The 25,221-nt window shown below is 46.1% G+C and overlaps 1 protein-coding gene across 1 annotated transcript in view; it reads right to left on the bottom strand.

The window, feature by feature from the left end:
* Window positions 1–25,221, bottom strand: part of KIAA0930 (KIAA0930 ortholog) — an 84,590-nt gene that overhangs the window by 4,186 nt on the left and 55,183 nt on the right. Inside the window, exons 3-9 of the mRNA XM_054173846.1 lie at window positions 20,468–20,575; window positions 19,006–19,083; window positions 13,470–13,571; window positions 12,918–13,058; window positions 9,313–9,507; window positions 5,465–5,627; window positions 534–689 (exon numbers count right to left, since the gene is read on the bottom strand). Of these exons, the coding sequence (XP_054029821.1) occupies window positions 534–689; window positions 5,465–5,627; window positions 9,313–9,507; window positions 12,918–13,058; window positions 13,470–13,571; window positions 19,006–19,083; window positions 20,468–20,575 (943 nt within the window). The remainder of the gene's footprint in view (window positions 1–533; window positions 690–5,464; window positions 5,628–9,312; window positions 9,508–12,917; window positions 13,059–13,469; window positions 13,572–19,005; window positions 19,084–20,467; window positions 20,576–25,221) is intronic.

The raw sequence follows: 25,221 nt of genomic DNA on the forward strand, positions 1-25,221 counted from the left end.
AATCATAGAACCATTTTGGTTGGAAAAGACCTTTAAGATCCTCAAGCCCAATCAGTATATAACTCCACCAAGGCTGGTGCTAAACCATGTCCCTCTGCCTCTTGGAAACACCTCGAGGGACAGAAATTCAACCACCTCCCTGGGCAGCCTGTCCCAGTATTTGAGAACCCTTTCAGGGATGAAATTTCTCCTAATATCCAACCTAGACCTCCCCTGGTGCAACTTGAGGCCATTTCCTCTCATCCTATCATTTGCTGGCCCACCTTTCAGGGAATTGTAGAGAGCAATGAGGACTCTCCTCAGCCTCCTTTACTCCAAACTGAAGAAGCCCAGTTCCCTCAGCTACTCCTCACCAGACCTGTTCTTCATGAGCTTCATTGCCTTCTCTGGACCTGCTTCAGCTCTTCAATGTCTGTTTTGTAGTGAGGGCCCCAAAACTGAACCCAGTACTCAATCTGTGACAGCCTCACCTATCTGTATTAACATTTATACATACATATTTATATTCACATGTGATAAACCTTAAAAGTCACCTGTTAGAATTCGATGCAATGGCAAAGTGACATAAGTTAAGTGTGCATAGAGTAGAAAGTTTTCATCTGTTCTGTTCAGCTTCAGCCATGAGCCCACCAGCGAGCGTCCTGTTCCAGATAGGGACCGCGACCTCAGATTCGTGGTGTTGTGCAGATCTGTAGAGGCAGAAGGCAGCAAGCTGAAAGCAGCTGGAATTTCTGTATTTCACTGAAACATGGTTTATTTTCCCATTGGACAGTTAAAAAAAAAAAAGAAAGTAGGAAAGCCTATTATTTGTTGCCTAGAAAGAAGCTATTATTCATTGGCTAGAAATAAGTCCCATGCAGGGCAGGGTTATTACTGTTTTTCTTAAATCAGTCACTCCATTTGTACTGAAGCTAATGAATGGTCTCAGCAGCTGGCAGCAGTAGTAAAGAACCAAATCAGCATCTGTTCACAGACTAGCCAGGAGAGGGAATGAAGCCTTTGCTACCACACTGCACAAGCAGAATCCTAACCCAGCCTTCTCCCACACACAAGATAGTACAATATCCCTAAATTTAAGTAGCTAACTCGTGCAGAAATTCACAAGGGTAACAGAAGGAAAAAACGTTACTTATGAACATAACTGACATCCAACAGACAGGAGGAGAGTCAGCATTAATATGCTGCAGATCTCTATGCATTCCCCAAGCCAAACCTGGCACCCTTCTGCAGTGCCATTCTTCCCATAATTAGTTTAGAGGTCCACAAATAACTTTTAAAACAAAACCATACTGAATCCACCCTAAGCTAGAGGAGGTTTTTATAGCTGCAGGTCTCTCCCCTAGGCAGGGATGCATATGCTGTGTGTTCTGAGTGTTTATAAACCTTCCCTCCAGTTCCCTGCCAAATTGTTCCACAGTGCTAAAAGTGGATATTGAAGTGAACACAACAATACTGATTCAGAATGCTCCATGCTCTGGAACTGGATTGTTTGAAAGTGGGTCCAAAGCCACAGAAAGAGACCCTGGCAAAGGTAAAACACATGAATAGAATAGAATAGAATAGCATAGCATAGAACAGAACAGAACAGAATAGAACAGAACAGAAATTAACCAGGTTGGAAAAGACCCCTGAGATCACCGAGTCCAACCTATCACCCAACACTATCCAATCAACTAAACCATGGCACCAAGCACCCCATCCAGTCTCCTCTTAAACACCTCCAGTGATGGTGACTCTACCACCTCCCTGGGCATAGTGGCAGCTACTCTAGCAAAGACATGTAACAACGTGGGAGGACAAAAAACCTAAGTGAAACAAGCAGCTCACCATCTAGATCTTCACAGAACCAGAATCACAGAAACATTCAGGCTGGAAAAGACCCTTGGGATCACCAAGTCCAACCAATAACCCAAGGTTCACCGCTAAACCATATCCCCAAGCACCACATCCAAACAATCTTTAAACACGTCCAGGGCTGGTGACTCAACCACCTCCCTGGGCAGCACATTCCCATGATCATGTTCCCTCCTTCCCTATAAACGTGTGTAGTAAGCATTCCATTCCCTCTCCCTGCTCATTACCACTATGCCAAGAGCATTGTGGTGATCAGGTCAAAAGCACCTGACTCCGGTAGCTAGAATAATCACAATCTTCCGCTGTGTCATGCTTGCACACAGCAAAAGCAAGTGAAGTGGGACCTCTTGGGCCATATCAGGTCTATCTGCATTGGAGGCAGGTCAGTGGCAGCAAGGACACTGATGATCTTTAGACAAGTGGATTATCCTCCACCCATGAGGCCGAGATGCCTCAGGAAACTTCTGCTTCTACAAAACCCCATCACTGGGTAAACTGAAGTCAGCCATCCCACTTTGAAGTAAGCATTTCACCACCATAGCTCCTAAGCAAATACTAGTGGGACACAGAGATTTCTGAAACTGGTAAATAAATCTCATTTAATTACTTCTCCTTGCAGAAATTTCTGCTCTGAATAAATTAAACCTCCTAGTACAAGCTGTTAAAAGACTCCTCTGCTTATTTTTAAGACCAGGAACAACAAGGTCAAAAAATGTATAACTAAGTGAAAGCACACTTCTTGGTATTTTATATGCATGCTTGGAATTTTATACACAACCTGGAATTTGTTTACTTCCATAAATACACTAGAAGCAAATTAAGATGATAAGAATGCTCATCAATATGCCTAAGTACACTAGGATCAGACCCTGCAAAACAATACTGAGCAGACTATACCATTAGAATTAGAATTAACCAGGTTGGAAAAGACCTTCAAGATATCAAGTCCAACCTATCATCCAACACCACCTAATCAACTAAACCACGGCACCATGTGCCCCATCCAGTCTCTTTTTAAACACCTTCAGTGATGGTGATTCCACCACCTCCCTGGGCAGCCCATTCCAATGGCCAGTCTCTTTCTGTGAAGAACTTCTTCCTCACATCCAGCCTGAACCTCCCCTGGCACAACTTGAGACTGTGTCCTCTTGTCCTGGTGCTGGCTGCCTGGGAGAAGAGACCAACCCCCACCTGGCTACAACCTCCCTTCAGGGAGTTGCAGACAGCAATAAGGTCTCCCCTGAGCCTCCTCTTCTCCAGGCTAAGCAACCCCAGCTCCCTCAGCCTCTCCTCACAGGGCTGTGCTCCAAACCCCTCCCCAGCTTTGTTGCCCTTCTCTGGACACCTTCCAGCAACTCAACATCTTTCCTAAACTGAGGGGCCCAGAACTGGACACAGGACTCAAGGTGTGGCCTAACCAGTGTTGAGTACAGGGGCAGAATGACCTCCCAGAATGACCATCACCCATAATGACTGCTGGATAAACACCTTGACCTCCACTGTGTTCTGTGTAACCTCCAGGATAAAGACATCAAAAGCACAACTCCATGTGGGGAAGCTGCCCTTCTCTCCTCACACTACTTAGTAACCAACCCAAGCCTTACCCTTTGCCTAATAAAACATGCTAAAAACACAGCTCATCTGAAACAACAGACATTTTGACTAGGCAAAATAAGGAAAAAAAGAAATGAGGGAAGTTTTCTACTGATGGAACCCTAAATTAATTACAACCACTTTAACTGGCACAGAATTTGAATTAAATATTATCACTTCAGCTTGTTTTTAAATATGCAATTCCTCATTATCTAAGCTGGTCCAGTACCACTGATGGGTAAATACCTTGCAACCACACACAGAAATTGTGGTCTGGAAATTAGCTTTGTGGTTATCTACCTGTCAAAAGACAGGGTTTGTTTTTTAGCTTTTCTACTAAACTGTTTGTAACCATAAGAAATGGTACTTGGCCATTTCCTGCAGTATGATTGGACTCATACACCATATTCTGAATCAGACTCAAATTTTGACTCAGTACAAAACAGCCAACAAGGTAACTAGACCTCAAGAGGAAGAGTTCCACAAGGCATTAATATAAACAAATCCATTAAGTTTTCTTTTTCAGAGAGTTGAAAGTCAACTGAAGTAAATGCCTTTTCACTGACTTGAGCCAACTCTTGATCAAAAGAGGGCACTCAGAGACCTCTTTCATGAGCACACACATACCCTACCTTACTATATTGTGGTGTCTGGAAGAGCTACCCAAGAGCCTGGTGTCTGTGAAAGGGGAAAGATCTTTCCTGCTCAGGTTTCTCTCAAATACTTGTATAAAACATACACAGAAGTTGTTGGTCTGTAGCCTTCCAAAATACAACTATCCTCACTATCAATATACACTGGGGAATGAGGTGTTAGAAAGCAGCCTCGTGGAAAAGGATTTGGGGTTGCTGATGGATGAGAATCATAGAATCAATAAGGTTGGAAGAGACCTCAAAGATCATCAAGTCCAGCCTGTCACCCAACACCTCATGGCTACTAAACCATGGCACCAAGTGCCAAGTCCAATCCCCTCCTGAACACCTCCAGGGACGGTGACTCCACCACCTCCCTGGGCAGCACATTCCAATGACAAATGACTCTCTCAGTGAAAAACTTTCTCACCTCGAGCCTAAACTTCCCCTGATGCAGCTTGAGACTGTGTCCTCTTGTTCTGGTGCTGGTTGCTTGAGAGAAGAGACCAACCCCCACCTGGCTATAACCTCCCTTCAGGTAGTTGTAGACAGCAATAATGTCTCCTCTGAGCCTCCTCTTCTCCAGAAGAGAAGCTGGACATGAGCAGGCAGTGTGAGCTTGCAGCCCAGAAAGCAAATCACATCTTGGGCTGCATCAAAAGATAATGTTTTCAGCAGATCCAGAGAGGTGATTCTGCCACTTTGCTCTGGTGAGACCTCACCTGGAGTACTGTGTGCAGGTCTGGAGCCCTCAATATAGGAATGACATGGACCTGATGGAGAGGGTCCAGAGGAGTGCTACAAAAATAGTCAGGGAGTATCTCTGTATCTCTGCTACAAGGACAGGTTGAGGGAGTCGGCGTTGTTCAGCATGGAGGAGAGGAGGCTCCAGGGAGACCTAAGAGCAGCCTTCCAGTACCTGAAGGGGACCTACAGGAAGGATGGGGAGAGACAGTTTACAAGGGCCTGTGGTGACAGCACAAAGGACAATGGCTTCAACCCAGAGAAAAGTATATTTAGATTGGATATCAGTTCTTCACTATGAGGGTGGTGGAACACTGGAACAGGTAACCCTTTCCCTGGAGAAAATCAAGGTGAGGCTTGATGAGGCCATGGGCAACCTGATCTAGTTGGGAATGTCCCTGGCTGGCTGCGAGAAGGTTGGACTGGATGAGCTTTGGAGATCCCTCCTGGCCTGGACCATTCTATGACTCTAAGATTCCTTCTATGATTTGTAAGGTTTGTGAACACCCCATTTTGAGAGCAGCACTGGTGCTGGACTTTCTGCAGAGCAGGGTTCCTCACACCGCAAACCTTCGGGAAAAACCCGTCATTGGGAATCCCTTTCCACAGCTCTGTATTGCAGCTGGAATTACTTCTCTCACCTCCACCATCATCATCTCTGAAGAACTCCTCGCTGTCATTTGCTGAGTGGGATTTCTTCATTTCAGCAATGCGATTGCGGGGCACTTTTCTCTTGAGGGACGGGGAGAAAAAGGACGGGCGGTTGTTGCGCTCTGGCGTTGGCGGCGTGCTGAAAGAGGTGACCTGAGAGGGGAACAGAAGAAACATTATGGGAAGTCTAAGAAGTTCTGTGCTTCCAGTAAGAAATCATAGAATCAACATGGTTGGAAAAGACCTCAGAGATCATCAAGTCCAACCTGTCACCCTACACCTCATGACTACTGAACCATGTCACCAAGTGCCACGTCCAATCTCCTCTTGAACACCTCCAGGGATGGGGACTCCACCACCTCCCTGGGCAGCACATTCCAATGGCTAGCAACTCTTTCTGTGAAGAACTTTCTCCTCACCTCCAGCCTAAACTTCCCCTGGCACAGCTTGAGACTGTGTCCACTTGTTCTGTCACAGTTTGCCTGGGAGAAGAGACCAACCCCCACCTGGCTACAACCTCCCTTCAGGTAGTTGTAGAGAGCAAGGAGGTCTCCCCTGAGCCTCCTCTTCTCCAGGCTAAGCAACCCCAGCTCCCTCAGCCTCTCCTCGTAGGACTTGTGCTTGAGACCTCTCCCCAGCCTCGTTGCCCTTCTCTGGACACACTCAAGTGTCTCGATGTCCTTCTTAAATTGAGGAGCCCAGAACTGGACACAGGACTCAAGGTGTGGCCTAACCAGTGCAGTGTGCAGGGGCACAATGACCTCCCTGCTCCTGCTGGCCACACTGTTCCTGATGCAGGTCAGGATGCCATTGGCCTTCTTGGCCACCCAGGCACACTGCTGGCTCATGTTCATAAGCTGAAATATGTGCGACAAGGCAGTCCTATGTGTAAAAACAGGAATCATGACTTGTTTTATCAGAGTGGCCAGGGAACATCAACTGAAGAGTCACCTCAGTTTCGAGGTGCTTACCAAGATGAAAGTATTCTGATACATGTTACATGGCTAATGAAAACTCCTACCCTACAATGATCACTTTTTTCCTCAAAGGATCTATGGTCACAAAGGAATAAAATTAATACTTCAGGCATGAAGGATGTCAATCTTATTTGTGCACACTGAAACACAGAAGGTTTAATAAGCTTAACAACGTATTTGGCATGCTAAGGTTGTGCCTCTTCATTTCTCTGTCAGATGCAAGGCAGTGATTTCCCTGCTCAGAAGTATGCCAGGTGGGATCATTCTGAAAGGTCACAGCGCCTCTGCGAAACAGGGCCACAGAGCCCAAGGTGCTGATGCAAGAGTGAAATCAGAGTGCAATTATGACAGATTTCACACAACTGTCGGGGTTGGAAGGGGCCTCAAGGATCATCATACCATGTGCTGCACTTTGGCCACAACAACCCCATGCAGAGCTACAGGCTGGGGTCAAGAGTGGCTGGAGAGCTTCCAAACAGAAAGGGACCTGGGGGTGCTGATTGACAGCCGCCTAAACATGAGCCTGCAGTGTGCCCAGGTGGCCAAGAAGGCCAATGGCATCCTGGCCTACATCAGGAATAGTGTGGCCAGCAGGAGCAGGGAGGTCATTGTGCCCCTGTACACTGCACTGGTTAGGCCACACCTTGAGTCTTGTGTCCAGTTCTGGGCCCCTCAGTTTAGGAAGGACATTGAGACACTTGAATGTGTCCAGAGAAGGGCAACAAGGCTGGGGAGAGGCCTTGAGCACAGCCCTGTGAGGAGAGGCTGAGGGAGCTGGGATTGTTTAGCCTGGAGAAGAGGAGGCTCAGGGGAGACCTTATTGCTGTCTCCAACTACCTGAAGGGAGGTTGTAGCCAGGTGGGGCTTGGTCTCTTTTCCCAGGCAACCAGCACCAGAACAAGAGGACACAGTCTCAAGCTGCACCAGGGGAAGTTTAGACTCAAGGTGAGGAGAAAGTTCTTCACAGAGAGAGTTCTTAGCTGTTGGAATGTGCTGCCCAGGGAGGTGGTGGAGTCACCATCCCTGGAGGTGTTCAAGAGGGCATTGGACGTGGCACTTGGTGCCATGGTTTAGTAGTCATGAGGTGTTGGGTGACAGGTTGGACTTGATGATCTTTGAGGTCTCTTCCAACCTTATTGATTCTGATTCTATATAGTTCCAACCCCTCTGCCATGGACAGGAACACTTTCCACTAGACCGGGTTGCCCAGAGCCACATCCAGCCTGGCCCCAAAAACATCCAGGGATGGGGCTTCCACCATTTCAAGACAGGATGGAGACAAAAAACGATGAGATGCCCCTGACGGTTTGGCTAGTCCTAGAGATAACAAATACAAGGATATAATTGTCTGTGGTGAAACACAGGTTAGGGATGAAACCATGGAGATATCCTTCCTTCAGAGCACTACTTGCTCTCAATTAAACCACAATTATCATCAAGTATAGCTACTTCAGAAAGAATGGAAATTGCAGTGCTTATGCACCATTTTTGCTAGCAATATTTCAATAGTTTTATTTCAAATAGAAGAAGGTAGGGATAACTCATTTCTTAACAGAGGTGAGTAACTTTTAAATGAACTGTGTGAGGAAGGGAGGATGAGATTAACAATCCCTTAACATTCCCTGGGTGACACCTGATACTGCTCATATCTGTCCATACAAATAAAGAGGAAGGTGGCACATGGGTGAGGATGACAACCAAGGCAGGTTAGTGCTGCACTGCAGAAACACTCATCCTTCTATCATCAATCTTAAAAAAGCCCCCAAAAGCAGAAGCTCCCTATCACCCAACTGATCCCTCTCTAGTGTACCTGACCTCTCTTTGTGCTTGTCTCTGTTTTTATTCTGCAATCATTTCACATCACACCTGGGGGGAAGCCCAGAAACAGACAAATCACCATTAAAGCCATTAGCAACAAGCAATGATAGTACATTGTCAAATTTAGTTTGACATCTTCCAGCTGACATTGAAGTCTTTGAGCCAAAAGATCAGCAAGTCCCTCCAGGCCTGATTTCTTCAGGCTGTTTCTCTATGGTAGAGAGCAAGCACATGCAGTTAATGAGCTCAGTGCTGGCAGGCCATTTAGCCTTTTAGGATGCCAGAAAGAAAAACCACACAGCTTGCATGGAGACATTTAGAAGCAGTCCCACAGACCTTTCAACTGCACAGATTAGCTGTGTTACACAGGAAACCAGCCTAGAATCTATCAGGAACTACTCAGCCCAGATCTGCACACATCTGGGCAGGTATTTTTAAAGACATGCTGCCCAATACCCATTAACTAGATAAAATGCCTAAATGGGAAACAAGGCTCAGGGCTGAATAAAGGCCAAATTGGCACCCATGGACTAATTCTATCGGTATTTACTGCACTTGCATTAAGTGCACGCGTAACAATCCATCATCTTTGCTTTAACATTGTACCAGCTTTATGCTGACAGCATTCATCAGCACCAAAATCTCCTAACAGCACCATTTTACTCTGAAATTTAGCAAGCAACCCACAGAATACCCAAATTCCACATTCCTAGGTAAGTCCCATCTTGTAGAGAAATGGAATCTATTAATTTTCATAGAAAGAAGGCAGACTCATCATTTTCTCTGGCATCAGCATTGCTGTTTCAACAAAACACTCCTCCAGAAACATGAATCACCCAGTCATCTCTGTGTTCAGTACGTGCCCAAGGAAAGCTGTGCTAAAAATCCATCTGCATATCCTGAGCATGTTCAAAACACACACAGAGGCAAATCTGAGTTCAGCACCTTGATGCGAGTTCATCGCCGTTTCAGTCCAGCTACCGGCTTTGGAACAAAACACCTCTGTGCTTAAGGTTAAGTCAGTATTCCTGTCTGCTACTTACTCTCTCCTGCACTGGTGAGTCTGGATTCGAATCCTCTTCTGTCCCATACGGTGAAGTGTCACCAGTAGAAACTCTGCTCACTGCCATCTCCGCGTGTCCTTTGCCCTGCGGCCCTTTCATTCGCACAAACTCCATGTTGTTATATTTATAAAAGCCAAAAGACATTCTTTGAGCCATCTTAGCTGCAACACTCACCTACAAGGGATTGAGAAGGGAGAGAAAACCATGTAGTATCATCTCCACATTTTCAACACATATACAATCTCTGAAAGCAGCTATCTGAAGTCAAACCCACAGTGAATAACTACCATTCTCTTGATGTTTAAGAAGCATTTTAAGCTACAATCTGAAGTGATCTATAACAAAAAAAAACTTATGATGATCACTTGCAATTCATTTAGAATAGAATAGAATAGAATAGGATAGAATAGAATAAACCAGGTTGGAAGAGACCTTCAAGATCATCATATCCAACACTACCCAATCAACTAAACCATGGCACCAAGCATCCTGTCAAGCCTCGCCCTGAACACCCCCAGCGACGGTGACCCCACCACCTCCTCAGGCAGCCCATTCCAATGGGCAATCACTCTCTCTTCCTCCTAACCTCCAGCCTAAACCTCCCCTGACGCAGCCTGAGACTGTGTCCTCTTGTTCTGGTTGCCTGGGAGAAGAGACCAACCTCCGCCTCACTACAACCCCCCTTCAGGTAGTTGCAGAGAGCAATAAGGTCACCCCTGAGTCTCCTCCTCTCCAGACTAAGCAACCCCAGCTCCCTCAATCTCTCCTCATAGGGCTTGTGCTCCAAGCCCCTCACCAACCTTGTTGCCCTTTTCTGGACACGTTCCAGCAGGTCAACCTCCTTCCTAAACTGAGGGGCCCAGAACTGGACACAGTACTCAAGGTGTGGCCTAACCAGTGCAGTGTACAGGGGCAGAACGACCTCCCTGCTCCTGCTGGCCACACTGTTCCTCATGCAGGCCAGGATGCCATTGGCCCTCCTGGCTGCCTGGGCACACTGCAGGCTTATGTTCAGCCTACCATCAACCAGCACCCCCAGGTCCCTTTCCACCTGGCTGCTCTCCAGCCACTCTGACCCCAGCCTGTAGCTCTGCATGGGGTTGTTGTGGCCAATGTGGCCAATGTGATCTCCAAAAGGGAAGCAGTCTTTACAGATACAAAACCAGAGGCTCAGAGAAGAATCAACTCCTTCAGCTATCCAAAATGCAGTTACTCAATGGCAAGCCAGGATTAAACAAAAGGACTTTATGCAGACCCACACAATGTGGCACAGGGGAGCACAAGCAGGCACGTGCACAACTCTGCAGGGCCTGTGAGGAACACCTGTCTGAGTCCAAAAAGCAATCAAAACACAAACACAAGATGCTTCAGACTAGCAAAGTGCACTGCATGATTCCAGCACTACTTTGTGGCAAGCCAATTTGGACGAGCATGTCCACGGTGTCAAGGCCAAAGCACAAAGGATCAGCTCCTATACACAACTAACATGCAGTGCATTGCTCACTGCAAAACCCTGACAGCTTTTGAACCCTCTCTCAAGAGACAGAAGGGTTCAATTTCCAGTTAACACAACTGAACTCAAAACTGAACCGAGAACCGAAAAGAGGAACAGACCGATGTGAAAACAGTCAAGGTCCTGCTGAGTAAATTAAGTAGAACATATGCATAAGTTCAAGTGGTTTATCACAACTTCCTCCAGCTTACAGCCTGAAAGGGCCAAGATGCTCATCATGTAACACAACTCATACTGGACTAAGAATTAATACATAGAATAAACCAGGTTGGAAGAGACTTTCAAGATCATCGTGTCCAACCCATCAACCAATCCAACACCACCCAAACAACTAACCCATGGCACCAAGCACCCCATCAAGTCTCCTCCTGAACACCTCCAATGATGGTGACTCCACCACCTCCCCAGGCTGCCCATTCCAATGGCCAATCACTCTTTCTGTATAGAACTTTTTCCTAACATCTAGCCTGACCCTCCCCTGGCGCAGCCTGAGACTGTGTCCTCTTGTCCTGGTATTGGCTGCCTGGGAGAAGAGACCAAACTCCGTCTGTCTACAACCTCCCTTCAGGTAGTTGTAGGGAGTACAGACACAACTGAAATCAAGTAACCTTCAAAAGCAGAGAGGTTGCTTTTGTTCTGTTACAGGAGTGGTCCCATTTCAACTTTGGCCTTCAGCCGTAATTGAGCTAACAATTTTATTTCATCTGACAAAACAACGTAACATAGCTCTGCGGTCACACAGGACACTCTTAGGCTATGAGGAGACTTCACCACAGCAAATTTTGTCTTTTCTACTTCAGGGCTTTTTTCTTACATTGTCTTCAGTGAGTCTGCATTCCCATATATTTCAGTAACTCACCTGTTGACTGTGTGAGGCCATAAGATAGAATAGAATAGAATAGAATAAACCAGGTTGGAAGAGACCTTTGAGATCATCGTGTCCAACCTATCATCCAACACCACCTGATCAACTAACCCATGGCACCAAGCACACTATCAAGTCTCCTCCTGAACACCTCCAGTGATGGTGACTCCACCACCTCCCTGGGCAGCCCATTCCAATGGCCACTCACTCTCTCTGGGTAGAACTTCTTCCTAACCTCCAGCCTAAACCTCCCCTGGCAAAGCTTGAGACTGTGTCCTCTTGTTCTGGTGCTGGTTGCCTGGGAGAAGAGACCAACCTCTGCCTGTCTACAACCTCCCCTAAGGTAGCTGTCGAGAGCAAGAAGGTCACCCCTGAGCCTCCTCCTCTCCAGGCTAAGCAACCCCAGCTCCCTCAGTCTCTCCTCATAAGATGATGGAGGAACAGAGAAGCAATTTCAATTTCACATTCTCCTGAGAAACTGCCAGCAGAGTAGGACTACTCAAGTACATATAAACCAGGGAGAAGGGAAATTATTCCATACCATTCCTAACAACAGTGGGAACAAAGGGAAACAAAGTTGGCAGTCACTGTAGATATTGTGGAGACTTTATTTTTGTTTTTTAAACCTCTCAGGATTGTCTTCATAACAAATTGTGAGAAGTTTACTGGCTCCTGCACTCTCTTGACTTCTTCACTACATACTGAGTTTGAAGCTGGAAGTGCTGGCATTTCATGCTTCTATAGGAAAGCAAAGAAAGCTTCTTTCTGTGGCAATGAAACGAGTGGTCTTTGGACAATAGCTGCGAGAACAGAACACACTAAAGAAAAACATGCTTTGTGTATAAACAAGGTAGTTACCAGAGTTTAAGATCTGCCCATAAAACAAACCTTCTCTGGAATACCTATGACCTTTCCAGAAAATGAAGTGTCTCTCAGAACTTGCTTATTCAGATCCATTCCTGTACCACGCTCTTGACTGCTTGTCAGCCTCACTCTTTTTTCACTAACACCAGAGTAACATATCCTCATCTGAATACTCTCAGCTGTCTGAGCTAAAAGCTTTAGCTTTCAGGTTACTTTCAAATCCAAAAAACAGATCATGATGCAAATATCTCACAGGACAAAAAGCTAACAGCCTCAGAAGCAAGAAAACACTGTGGTCAAGAGCATCATCATTGTAAAGTATGTCTTTCAGAAGCACCTTACCCTGTTGTCATAGACCTTCTTCAGTGCTTCATAGCGGATGGACCCCTGAAAAATCACCCCTTGGAAGGTGTTGCTTTTGTCACTGGCCACCAGCTCCACACAGACCATTTCTCCTTCTCCCACAGTCATGTCACTAAAAACCTGCCAAAGAGGCAAGATGAAACACTTCAAGACAAAAAGCAGCTGTTAAGAGTTCAAATAAATGCATACTCCCATCACTCTCCCTAGGGCCAAGGCAGTTTCAGTGTAAATGGCAGAAAGCAAGCTCCACCCCAGCTTTTCAACAAACCAGACTTCAGGCAGTGAATGCTGTAAATCATGTGATAGAAGCAGCTCTCACACTTACCTGCATTGCTTTAGCTCATCATAAAGACAGATGCTGAAATCCAGCTTTAGGCTCAGATTTCAAGCATTAAGGAAAGAGGGAGGTCAAATAAAAGAAAACAAAAGACTTCTGGAAGGTAATCCTCAATTAGCCAAGAACATTTGTACAAGAAAACAGCTGATCAGGACATGAGAACAGGACAAAACTCATCTGCAACAAGAACTCACCTCTTCAAAACTGTCTATCATGAAGAATATGTTGGGATAGCTGATCTTAGACTCCTCTCCTTTGCTGTCCATTGGGTGTTTGCTAGGAGATGCAAACACTTGCTGAGAAAGATGGAAAAAGAACCAAAACACAGCATCTTCTCAGTTAAATGTGCTTGGGAAATGGGCACACTGAACACAAGGCAAGCAATACCAGAACACCACAGTCCAAGGCTGCTCAGTCAGCCAACCTTTTCACTTATACCAGAGCTGCTCAACATCCTGCAGGCAAAACAGAGCTGGTCTCTGGCTAAAGCATGTTTTGCAACAGTGACCATAACTTGTGAAAAAGTCCCTTGAGTTTTCACATGCAAGCTATGAAACACTAATTCTTCTGCAGTAATTGTCCCTAAATGTACCTGACCTCTCACCTACCTACAGCACAGCTAAGGTCTCCTCCTTTTCACTAACTGGGAAAACTGCCTTGAAATTACTGCAACGTGGTGCAAATGCACACACAGCCTACGTGGCAGTTTTAGGCTGATGCCTAGGAAATCTTCCACAGATCTTGAGCAAAATGTGGTAGAATGTAAATAAATTACCATTGGATGTAAAGGGAAGGTAATGAGAAGGTCTAAATAATCCCTTTGGTCTGATAACTAACATAAAGTTAGTTGTATAAACTAACTCTCTTATCAGCTTCTTTCGTCCAACAGGTATTAGCTGGGGCCTTTGCTCGGCTGTTGCTGACCGTGGCTGCATTCTTCTTGTGGCCAAGTACTAACAAGCTACTCTCTGCTCTCTTCTCTCTCTTTTCCCTTGTACAGGGGTGGGGGAAGGGAGTCGAGAGGGGGAAGCTGTTGGTAGCCCTCTGGTTTTGTCCAGGGGGGTTCTTGTGTTGTTTATCAGTTGTAATTACATGTAAATATTACATGTTTTGTCATTGCATTTCATACTTCTGGATTGTAGTTTTGCTTGTAAATGTAGCTTCATTTGCTTCCATCTGAACTGGTCTGGCAATTTGAATTTCAACCCACCACAGCGCAGGAGTTCCTGTGGGGTAGCTGACCTAGCACAGTTTGTTCATACAGGTAATTCCATTGCTATTGTTGCATTAATACCACCAGAAGATCAACATCACTCAGTAGTGGGAAGCATGGCCCTCAGGAGGACAAGGACTTGATTTCTCATACACATCTTCTGCTTCTGTTTGTTTCTCTACCCACTATGCTTCCTCTTACATGTTCCTTGTTCCTCCCTCTGAAGCAGCTCCTGAACTGCTATCATTACTTTGCTCCTCAAAACAATCCATGTTTCAACAGCTAAAGGCTTTAGATTTTATCATTCCAACAAGATTAACAGGCAGGCAGAGAAAGAAAAAAATCATGCCAAGCAGCTTTCTTTGCTTACACCTCTGTTTACAAACAAAGACTTGAATCCAAGAAACCTGTCAAATCTTAGCCCACTTTGAATGTGCTGAAAGCTCTGAATCTGCCCAGATTCAGGCTTGTGATATTCTTGCTACAAACCACTGAACACAAAACATCTTCCTGGACTTGTGCAAAGCATTCAACACTGTCCTCCTTGACATCCTGGTCTCTAAATTGGAAGGACATGGATTTGATGGATGGGCCACTCAGTGGATAAGGAATTGCATAGATGGCTGCTCTTAAAGAGTTGCAATCAAGGGCTCAACATCCAAATGGAGTTGATGAGTGGAATTTCTCATGGACTGGTGCTGCTTTGTCAGTGACATGGACAAGGGGATAGAGCAAGTTGGCTGACAACACCAAGCTGTGTGGTCCAGTAAACAATGCTGGAGGGCAGGGATGCCATCCACAAAGGACCTTGAAAGGATGGAGAGGTGGGTCCAATGCCAGCCTCATGAAGTTCAACACAGTGAGAAGTCCTGTACCTGGGTCAGGGCAATTCTAAATATAAATACAGGCTGGCTGATGAGTAGATAGAGAGCTGCCCTGAAGAGAAGGACCTGGGGGTGCTGGTTGATGAGGGGCTTGGCATGAGCCGGCAATGCATGCTGGCAGCCCCAAAAGCCAACTGTATCCTGGGCTGCATCACAAGCTCTGGGGATAGCAGGTCAAGGGACGTGACTGTCCCTCTGCTCTGCTCCTGTGAAACCCCACCTGGACTACTCTGTCCAGCTCTGGAGACCCCAACACAAGAAGGATGTGGATCTGTTGAAGAGGGTCCAGAGGAGTGTCACAAAGATGGTTAGAGGGCTGGACCATCTAACCTACTGGAACAAGCTACAAGACTTGGGGCTGTTCAGCCTGGAGAAAAGCAGCTTCCAGGGAGACCTTATAGTGGCCTTCCAGTACCTGAAGGAGGTCTGCGGGAAAGCTGGGAAGGTTTTAAGCTAAAGCAGGGCAGATTTACATTGGATATTAGGAAGGTCTTTACCATGAGGGTGGTGAGACACCGAAACTGGTTGTCCAGAGAAGTTGTGGACACCTCATCCCTGGAAGTGTTCAGGGCCAGGCTGGATGAGGCTTTGAGCAACCTGGTCTAGCAGAAGGTGTCCCTGCCTGTGGCAGGGGTGTTGGAACTAGATGATCTTTAAGGTCCCTTCCAACTCAAGCCATTCTATGATAGGACAGGGTTGCTTTTCCTTATTTGCACTTACAAAGGCTACTTGCACTTTGAAATAGAGCAATTGCTTCATGACAAGAAACAGCATTGGACATTAACAAGACTCCTCAAGGATGACACTTGCACCAATGCCTGAAACAAGGACATTCAGGCATCCTTGTTTCATGCCATCCAATGTAAAGCACAAAACCCCCAACAACAACAACAAACAACCCAACAAACAAAAACCCAAACAACAAACCCCAAACTCATCTTCATTCAGACACACCTGCAGAAAGTACATGTACAGACCTTATTGTCAAGGCAGTAGAGAAGAAATGTAGTCTGTGAAATAATTTAGGGGAAAGTCAGCCCTTTCCACACTGCTTTCATGCCTGAGGTGCTCTACTGGTATGAACACAGCAGCTTTGTCTGTCCTGTGCCCAAACAGGGCTTCTACTGCTGCATAGGCACTTTCTAAAGGAAGAACCATCAGGGCAGTAATATAGAGGGGGAAAAAAGTTGGCTTTTATTAGTTTAAAGCTTAGAGCCTCAATGGTACACATTACATAGAATAAACCAGGTTGGAAGTGACCTTCAAGATCACTGCGTCCAACCCATCAACCAATCCAACACCACCTAAACAACTAACCCATGGCACCAAGCACCCCATCAAGTCTCCTCCTGAACACCTCCAATGAAGGTGACTCCACCACCTTCCCAGGCAGCCCATTCCAATGGGCAATCACTCTCTCTGTATAGAACTTTTTCCTAACATCCAGCCTGAACCTCCCCTGGCGCAGCCTGAGACTGTGTCCTCTTGTTCTGGTACTGGCTGCCTGGGTGAATACAACAAAATGTCCTACTGCAAATATGCTTTCCACAGTACATAGAACTGCCTTTTCTCTCCATAGCTCAGCTTCACTAGGCTGAAATGTTACTAGTGGGTACTGGTAAGTTTCTCTTAGAATAGGAGAGGCAAAGGAACATGAATAGGGAGTCTCACAGTACAAGCCTGTAGAAATGAGGAACAGAAAACTCCCTCCTTATTCTGAACACTGCTCACACACAGCTAGGGCAGGGCTTTCATCCTTATCTTCCTAGTTTTCAAACCCACTGTCGTAGTTTGGGCTGGGTGCCCTCTGCTACAGGGGTGTTTCCTGTGTCCAGAAGTCCATCCCAGTGGGTGGACTCAGGAAGTTAGGTATTTCTACCATAATCCCTTGCACCACTATAAATTTTGTGGTGGGGTCTGGCACTTCCTCTTTCCTTCCCTCTCCGAGACTTGGTAACTGGGGGAGAGATCTCCCGGCCATGGGCCTGATTGGGCCCAAGGCCACAGGGGGATGGGCAGTCTCAGGCCTGGCCAGCTGAGACTAGCCCAGCAGAGGGAGGGGGAAGAAGGAGCCCTGGGGGTTTTGGATGCACCCTCAGGTGGGGATGGGATCTTTCTTTGTCACTGTGCTTTGGGTTTTCTGTAACATTCACTGCTTTCTATTTAAACTTTCATCACTTTTGCAATCCGTTTGCCTGAGTCGTTATTTCTGCCTGTGGTGGGGAGGGGGTTTGCCCCAACCCATTACACCCACATGCAACATTCACACATTTTTCTCAAAAGAGTTTTGCAGAAGTTAACTCAGGGTGAAATATGGACTTGCAGACAGGGGTAAAAGCAATGAGAAACAGGAGGCTTGCATCAGGGAGTAATGTGGTGTCTCAACAGCACCAGAAGGGGCTTACATACCTAACTAATGCCAATTACAAATACAATAATCAGCATTGCCAGTTTTGTTTGTGGGCAAAGGAATGATTGTTTTTAAATGGTACAACAAAATTAAAGGATTAAAAAGAATTGGTTTATTTTAGGTAAAGACATGAAAGCAGCTGAATGGAGCTAAAAGAAATGTCTGGACAAAAAGCTTTTTAAATGCAACAAGAGCTTTTGAAAGAATTTCTGCCAACTAGGAGAAATTGTTACCAGATCTGCTGGAGAATGAGTGAAGAAATCTGGGGTTTCTTGTCCCTGTTCCATCCATGTTTATTATTCAGTCTCCTCCAGTACGATAGACCCTGGATTAACTGTACACTGCACACAAGCAAGTGATAAAAGCCTTTGGTGCAGAGATGGAAGGAATGAGCAGTTTGAAAGAGAAAACAAGAATCTCACAAAACAATAAAACCATAAACTGGTAACCAGTAAACTGTCTGCCATTTATTAGCCCTAAAGCTGGGGAGGGGTTTGGAGCACAGCCCTATGAGAAGAGGCTGAAGGACCTGGGGTTGCTTAGCCTGGAGAAGAGGAGGCTCAGGGCAGACCTTATTGCTCTCTACAGCTACCTGAAGGGAGGTTGTAGACAGGTGGGGGTTGGTCTCTTCTCCCAGGCAACCAGCACAAGAGGACACAGTCTCAAGCTGTGCCAGGGGAGGTTTAGGCTGGATGTTAGGAAGAAGTTCTTCATAGAGAGATTGGCCATTGGGATGTGCTGCCCAAGGAGGTGGTGGAGTCACCATCCCTGGGGTGCTTGGTGCCATGGTTTAGTTGATTAGGTGGTGTTGGATGATAGGTTGGACTCTATGATCTCAAAGGCCTCTTCCAACCTGGTTTATTCTATTCTATTCTAAATTATGGATTTATCCTGAAGGCTTCTTGTACCTCACACGCAATTTCAGGTTTGCCTTCAGACTGGATAACAGCTGGGCATACTCCACTCCAGCACACCCTTCCCCACCAGGAGGCAAAGATATAAATCTTGAAAGCATGTAGAAGACTTTAAATTTCTTGAGGGGGCTATAAAGAACACTTGGATCTCACATTTAGATGACTGCCACGAAACATCACTAGACAAAGACCTGAGATGATTCACAAGGATGCACCTGTCAAAGCACAGCCTGAGAAGCTGGTTTTGACAGAGTTTTTAGGTATTGGGATGCCACCCTCTTAATGCAGAGAAAACCAGCATAACCTCACCTGAGATTTCTTCTTGTGAATGTGAATATCGCCGCCATCGGAGCGTGTGCACACAGCACACGTCACCACATAATCCAGCTAAAACAGACACCAGACAGAGAAACAAAGAGTTAGAGTCAGAAAACCAGAATATTCATGCACAGGAAGCAGGGCACATTCTGTCTTAATTTTTTTATCTGGGGGTGTTCAGGAGGAGACTTGATAGGGTGCTTGGTTGCATGGTTTAGTTGATCAGGTGGTGTCGGATGATGGGTTGGACACGATGATCTTGAAGGTCTCTTCCAATCTGGTCTATCCTATCCTATCCTATCCTATCCTATCCTACCCTACCCTACCCTAGCTAAATGGTAAGGTGTTTTGATGTTGCTGTTTTCTCTGCTGTACTGAAACTCCTACAATGTTCAAACCTGTGTTTGTTAGCACAGCGATACTGAAATCTTTCGTGCAGATGCTTGCTGAGGTTCGTCACCCATGGGTAAAGAAACTCCAGCTGATGCTGCTTGGCATACTGGTCTGCTGGGTAATAAGTATGACACCCACAAGCACACTTTAATGTAGAAATGGAAAATATATCCCCCCTTCCAAAAGGGAAAAACAGAAGCACAAACGAACCCAAGCAACATATTCGAGAGGCGAGAGCCCATTAAGCTAGCCTGTCAAACAACCTGAAATAAACTTGTAAGGAGCAAGCATGATAGCTGTGGACAGCAATGCCCAGCTGTAACACCATCCCTGAGTCCTGACTGTAGCAAACAGATTCTGGTTTTATTCAGCAACAAAGGTGCAGAGAAGCTCTGCAATGAGACTTTTAGGGGGAAGGAGAGAGAATTAAACCCATTTATTTTCCAGGATGTGTGCAATGAACCAGCAGTCTGAGATCATAATCACTAACTTTTAAGGGATCTCAAGTGACTACAGTAATGTGTAACTTCCCCAAGTGCCAATGTAATACATGCAATAACTAAACAACCCGTGAGTTAATTAAAGAAATAATTTCTTCCACCACCACCACAAAAGCTTTACTAAACTTCTGATGTCAAGAGCAGTGAACTCTCAGGGTAATACACAACAGCTTCACTTTCTGCATTTCCATTTAGCAGTTCCCTTTCTCACCTGCACCAGTACTGTGAACTGTTAGGGAAATATTTCTTGTTTAAGAGTCTCCTCCACTCTCAAAGCATTAAATTTGACAAAGCCCTCCATACTGAAAAAAAAATACTAAAAATGGTATGTAGCATAACATTTGGCCCAGCTTTGCTGGATAGATTGAAAATGTTTTGAGGAAAAAAATAGCAACCATCTCAGCTTATGCTGATTTAGACTCTGAAAAGCAAAGCTGAAGCCATTGTTTTCTTTCTATCCAGAAGTGTTCAAATCCCTCAAGCAAGGTGGGAAAGGAGACAGAGCAAAGCCTACCCTGGAACCTCTCTGGCATGAATAATTAGATAAGCATCACTGTTACCTTCTGCAGGATGAGGTTCAAGTAGACACTCTCTTCCCAGTCTATATCAGGGTCTCCCAGGCCGGGAAGCTTCTTAGAATCTCTCCGGTAAACTTCAACTTCCACCTGCTAAGGAAATAACACATCTCCTTCAAAACCGTTACCTGAAGGTACCTATGTGCATCTGGAAAATCAACACTAGGCACTGGACCTTGTGCAGCTAGATGATGTATTTTTCTCTTAGGATCAGATTTTGCTGACCATGGAAAGTCAGATCAAGGGGAAGGCTACGAGGGAAGAAGTGAAGATGGGAGGACAGGGGATGTGAGGGAGGAGAGGTGGGAAGTGCAGGTCTGTGCCTGGGAATCTCAGTTTTGGACAGAAGCTTCATTTATTCATTATGATTGGTGTATTTTGGCAAAAAAAAAAAAAAATAATCTGTTCTGCCATCCACACATATATGTACTTCCTTAACACAATCTCTCAGAACCAAACGGGTCACAGGAATAATGCCTAACCCTGTCGAGCTGGCAGCTGTTACTCGTTCCCAGATGTGGGGGGAGACTCTAAGAAAATGAAGCCCACTAATTATTGCCTGACATCTTGGTAACTGCTCTTCTGAATGTTTCACACTGACAGTACTGACTGCCTGTGAGATGTTCAGTGTACTAAAACCACTGAATCACAGAAAACATCCAGTTGAATGGCCCTCAAAGATCATCCAATCCAACCTACGATCCATCACTGAAGGGTCAGCACCAGGTCCACACACTGCTTAAACACCGCCAGGGATGGTGACTCCACCACTGCCCTGGGCAGACCATTCCAGTGTTTGTCCTCTCTGTGAAGAAATATTTCCAAACACCCAGCCTGAAGCTCCCCTGGCTGTAGTCATGTTGCTTGCCATCAAAGAGAAGAGGCTGCCCACTCCTTACTCCAACCTCCCTTCTGGTAGTTGCAGAGAGCAATGAGGTCTCCCCTCAGCCTCTTCTCCAGACTGAACAACCCCAGCTCCCTCAGATGCTCCTTGTAGGCCATGTGCTCCAGGCCCTTCACCAGCCTTGTCACCCTTCTCTGAACATGCTCCAGAACTTCAATGCTCTTACTAGAGTGAGGGGCCCAGAACCGAACACAGTACTCAAGGTGTGGCCTCACCAGTGCTGGGTACAGGGGGATATCACCTCCCTGTCGCTGCTGGCCACAGTGTTTCTAATCCAAGCCAGGGTGCCCTTGGCTTCCTTGGCCACCTGGTGTAAGAGTCTACTCCTGGTGTGACTCAACAAAGATAAAATCACTTGCTGCTTGCCCAGACCATACCAATCCTGGATGCAAATCACCTTGCGATTGCATCGTGATAACACTGGACTGCAGCTGGCCTATAACAATGACCCAAGGACCCAGCCAGCACAAGATCATTCCTAGCTATCAGATACCCCCAGGAAGGGCAGGTGATGAGTCAATGGACTCTCCACCTGTCTCCTGATGTGTGATAAGTGGGTAGGCAGGGAGAGGGAGAGGAAGGAGGCGGAGGCCCCCCCCCCCTCCATCCAGACCACTGTCCAAACTCACATGAATACACAGAAAGATTTCCTGGGGAACGATATCTGGATACTTATGATTTCCTGGCTCCTGAATTCCTGAGGGACAATGCTCGGACACATACCTAAGGACTAAAAACTGTATAAAAGGCTTGACCACTACTGGCTTAGCAGGAAGAAAACCGCAGAGGAAGAAAACCGCAATGGAGGAAGAAAAACGCAGAGAGAAAAACGCTGAAGGAGGACCATGCCGCTGAGAAGGAAGGAAGCAGACTGAACCCTCTCTCCGTGTCCTAAGTCCCGCTTGCTGCCACTCATGGAGCTGACCCACGCTGCCCAGAGGGACCTCATCTATTCTCCAGCCAAAGCCTCAGCACTCTTTCTCTACAAACCCAGCATCTTTCCTCCACAGACTCAAACTGTCTTGGGGTGGGTGAGGGGTGTGGTAATATGATTCCTTTCCTCTTCTCTCTCTCCCTCTCTATCTTCTCCCTCTCCCCTTCTTATTTCCATTTTCTCTATGTAATAAATAGTCTAGCTGTTGATATTTTGGCCTCGTTTGTGCCCATTAATTTCACAACACGGGAAAATTCAAAAGAACTAGTCTCCTTCCCTCTCCGGACCGAGACACCTGGGCACACTGCTGACTCATATTTAACAGAGTCAGAGTCCCAAATAATCCAGGAAAGCAGAAAGAGCTCTACTAATGCAACTGACAAAATAGGGTGACAAAGAGTACACCTAACAGATGTCACAGCTATGTGCTACCTTGACAGAGTACCTGGAGAAGCGTTTGTTTCCTCTTTGTTTGTTGAGCACCTATTTTGAGGGGGGCAATACAGCAACACACTTTAACAGACACTTAAGAAAAATTTGGAATATTGTGACCACTTGACATCAGCCAGGGCAATCCTGTGCTTTGGAGGGGCAGAAGAAGAAGGGTGGAGATAACTTGTTAGAAGACAGATTGTCATGCAAGTCAGACTATGTGGACGGAATCAAATGCAGTACGATTAAGCTCTGGAAAGGCCAAGGGCATCCTGGCCTGCATCAGGAACAGTGTGGCCAGCAGGAGCAGGGAGGTCATTCTGCCCCTGTACACTGCACTGGTTAGGCCACACCTTGAGTACTGTGTCCAGTTCTGGGCCCCTCAGTTTAGGAAAGATGTTGACTTACTGGAGCGTGTCCAGAGAAGGGCAACAAAGCTGGGGAGGGGTCTGGAGCACAGCCCTGTGAGGAGAGGCTGAGGGAGCTGGGGTTGCTTAGCCTGGAGAAGAGGAGGCTCAGCTCTTGCTCTCTACAACTACCTGAAGGGAGGCTGTAGCCAGGAGGGGGGTGGTCTCTTCTCCCAGGCAACCAGCACCAGAACAAGAGGACACAGTCTCAAGCTGTGCCAGGGGAGGTTTAGGCTGGATGTTAGGAAGAAGTTCTTCACAGAAAGAGGGACTGGCCATTGGAATGTGCTGCCCAGGGAGGTGGTGGAGTCACCATCACTGGAGGTGTTTAGGAAGAGACTGGATGGGGTGCTTGGTGCCATGGGTTAGTTGATTAGGTGGTGTTGGTTGATAGTTGGACATGATATCTCAAAAGTCTTTTCCAACCTGGTCTATTCTATTCTATTCTAACCCAAAATAAGATTCATCCCTTTAGTAACTGCATTTATTTCAACCTCTCTGAGAAGGATGAAGCTACAAGACAGAAATACTATAAAGAACAGTTTAACAGCACAGTACTTCAGAACTGACACTATCATCAGAGATCTTGGAAGTTGAATGCATTGCTTTCTACCCCTCATGCCTACAGATTCATAGATCCTAATTCCTTTGCTTTTATTTCTTCTGAAACTAACCATTACTTTTTCTGTTTGCAATATAATAGCACAAGCTAATGAGAGTTACTGTAAAAAAAAAGAAAGACAGAGAAGCTCTGAGCAGCTGAGGGAAATAATCTCATTTAAATTCCTCTCCACATAAACAAAGGTGATACTTGCACTTTGGTGCCCACGAGCACAAAAACATCACATTCTCAAGATTCCAGAAACACCCTGGGAAACAAAAGCCATCCTGTCTCTGAAAGAAGGACACAGTGAGCAGACTGGGTGACAGCAGGACTCAGTAACTGCAGGGTAAAGCTCCAGCTCTAACATCAGAGTGCGACCAAGCAGACATGATCTCAGTCTCTTCTCCCTCCACATCCATGGAACCTTTCTTTTAATCCAGGCACAATTCAATCATCTCTTACCACTGAGGCTTAAACCTCCCTTTGCAGAAGCCAGACAGTAAATTTTTCTGCTGGTGAGACTAACTCACACTGCTCCTCAACAACTACAAAGCCACTGCACAATTGTTTGATGGAACAGGTAACAGAATAGGGCCTTTCTTTAATCACTTCTCCCTTATGCACTGATTTAGGGTAGGATTCCTGGGTGCTGCAGTCTGTGGGTTAGAGCACGCTGGATCACTCTGAATTGCTGCCATGGCTGTTTTCAGAGCCAAGCACTTCACCCACACTATTTCAAAGGAAATTAATGTAGGGAATTCAAGAATTCCATTCCAGGCAATAAACTGCACAGGGCATACAAGTCTGTTCAACAGGACAAACCAGGCAGAACAGGAGAGACCTTTCCCCAGAGAGGAAGGAGTCATCAGCAGCCAGAAGCAGCACTCATCCAACCTCAGAAAGACAGAAAATGGACCTCCAAACGCTCTCCACAGCACTGGCATCTGCTGGACACGTTGTGCACCTCCTGCTCATGCCCAGGTAAGTGTCCTTAGCAAGCATCAGGGGAGCAAATCAGACCTACCTAGCACTAGGGCAACAGTTAGACCAAGAAGCCAGCATTTGCTTCAACTGCCAATAGTCTCATATCCTTGCCTTCTGTACCACCACAGTATCTGCTTTATAAAACACAGTGTGCCCCCACCTAGGTGCATAGAGTCTGACTGGCAATATGCTTCACAGTGCAAGACACCCAATCACAAGTCACTTTTGACAAAAACCCAACCAAACAACTCATCCCTTACCTCATAAACACCTCTAGCTGCAGCATCTCTCTCATTTTTAAGCAGTTCTTCCAGAAATAGCAAGAAAGGGTGGGTCAAAGCAAACACCACTTTCCAGGGGTTCCATTTCCCATGCATGTGCTGTAGCTCACAAATTCATCTTGGCTATCCCCTCTATTGCCATGGTGCCGGACACGTGAAGGTGGCCACGCCAATACAAATGTGAACTAGCAAA

The sequence above is a fragment of the Dryobates pubescens genome, chromosome 27 (assembly GCF_014839835.1).
Source record: "Dryobates pubescens isolate bDryPub1 chromosome 27, bDryPub1.pri, whole genome shotgun sequence".
Classification (NCBI taxonomy): Eukaryota; Metazoa; Chordata; class Aves; order Piciformes; family Picidae; genus Dryobates; species Dryobates pubescens.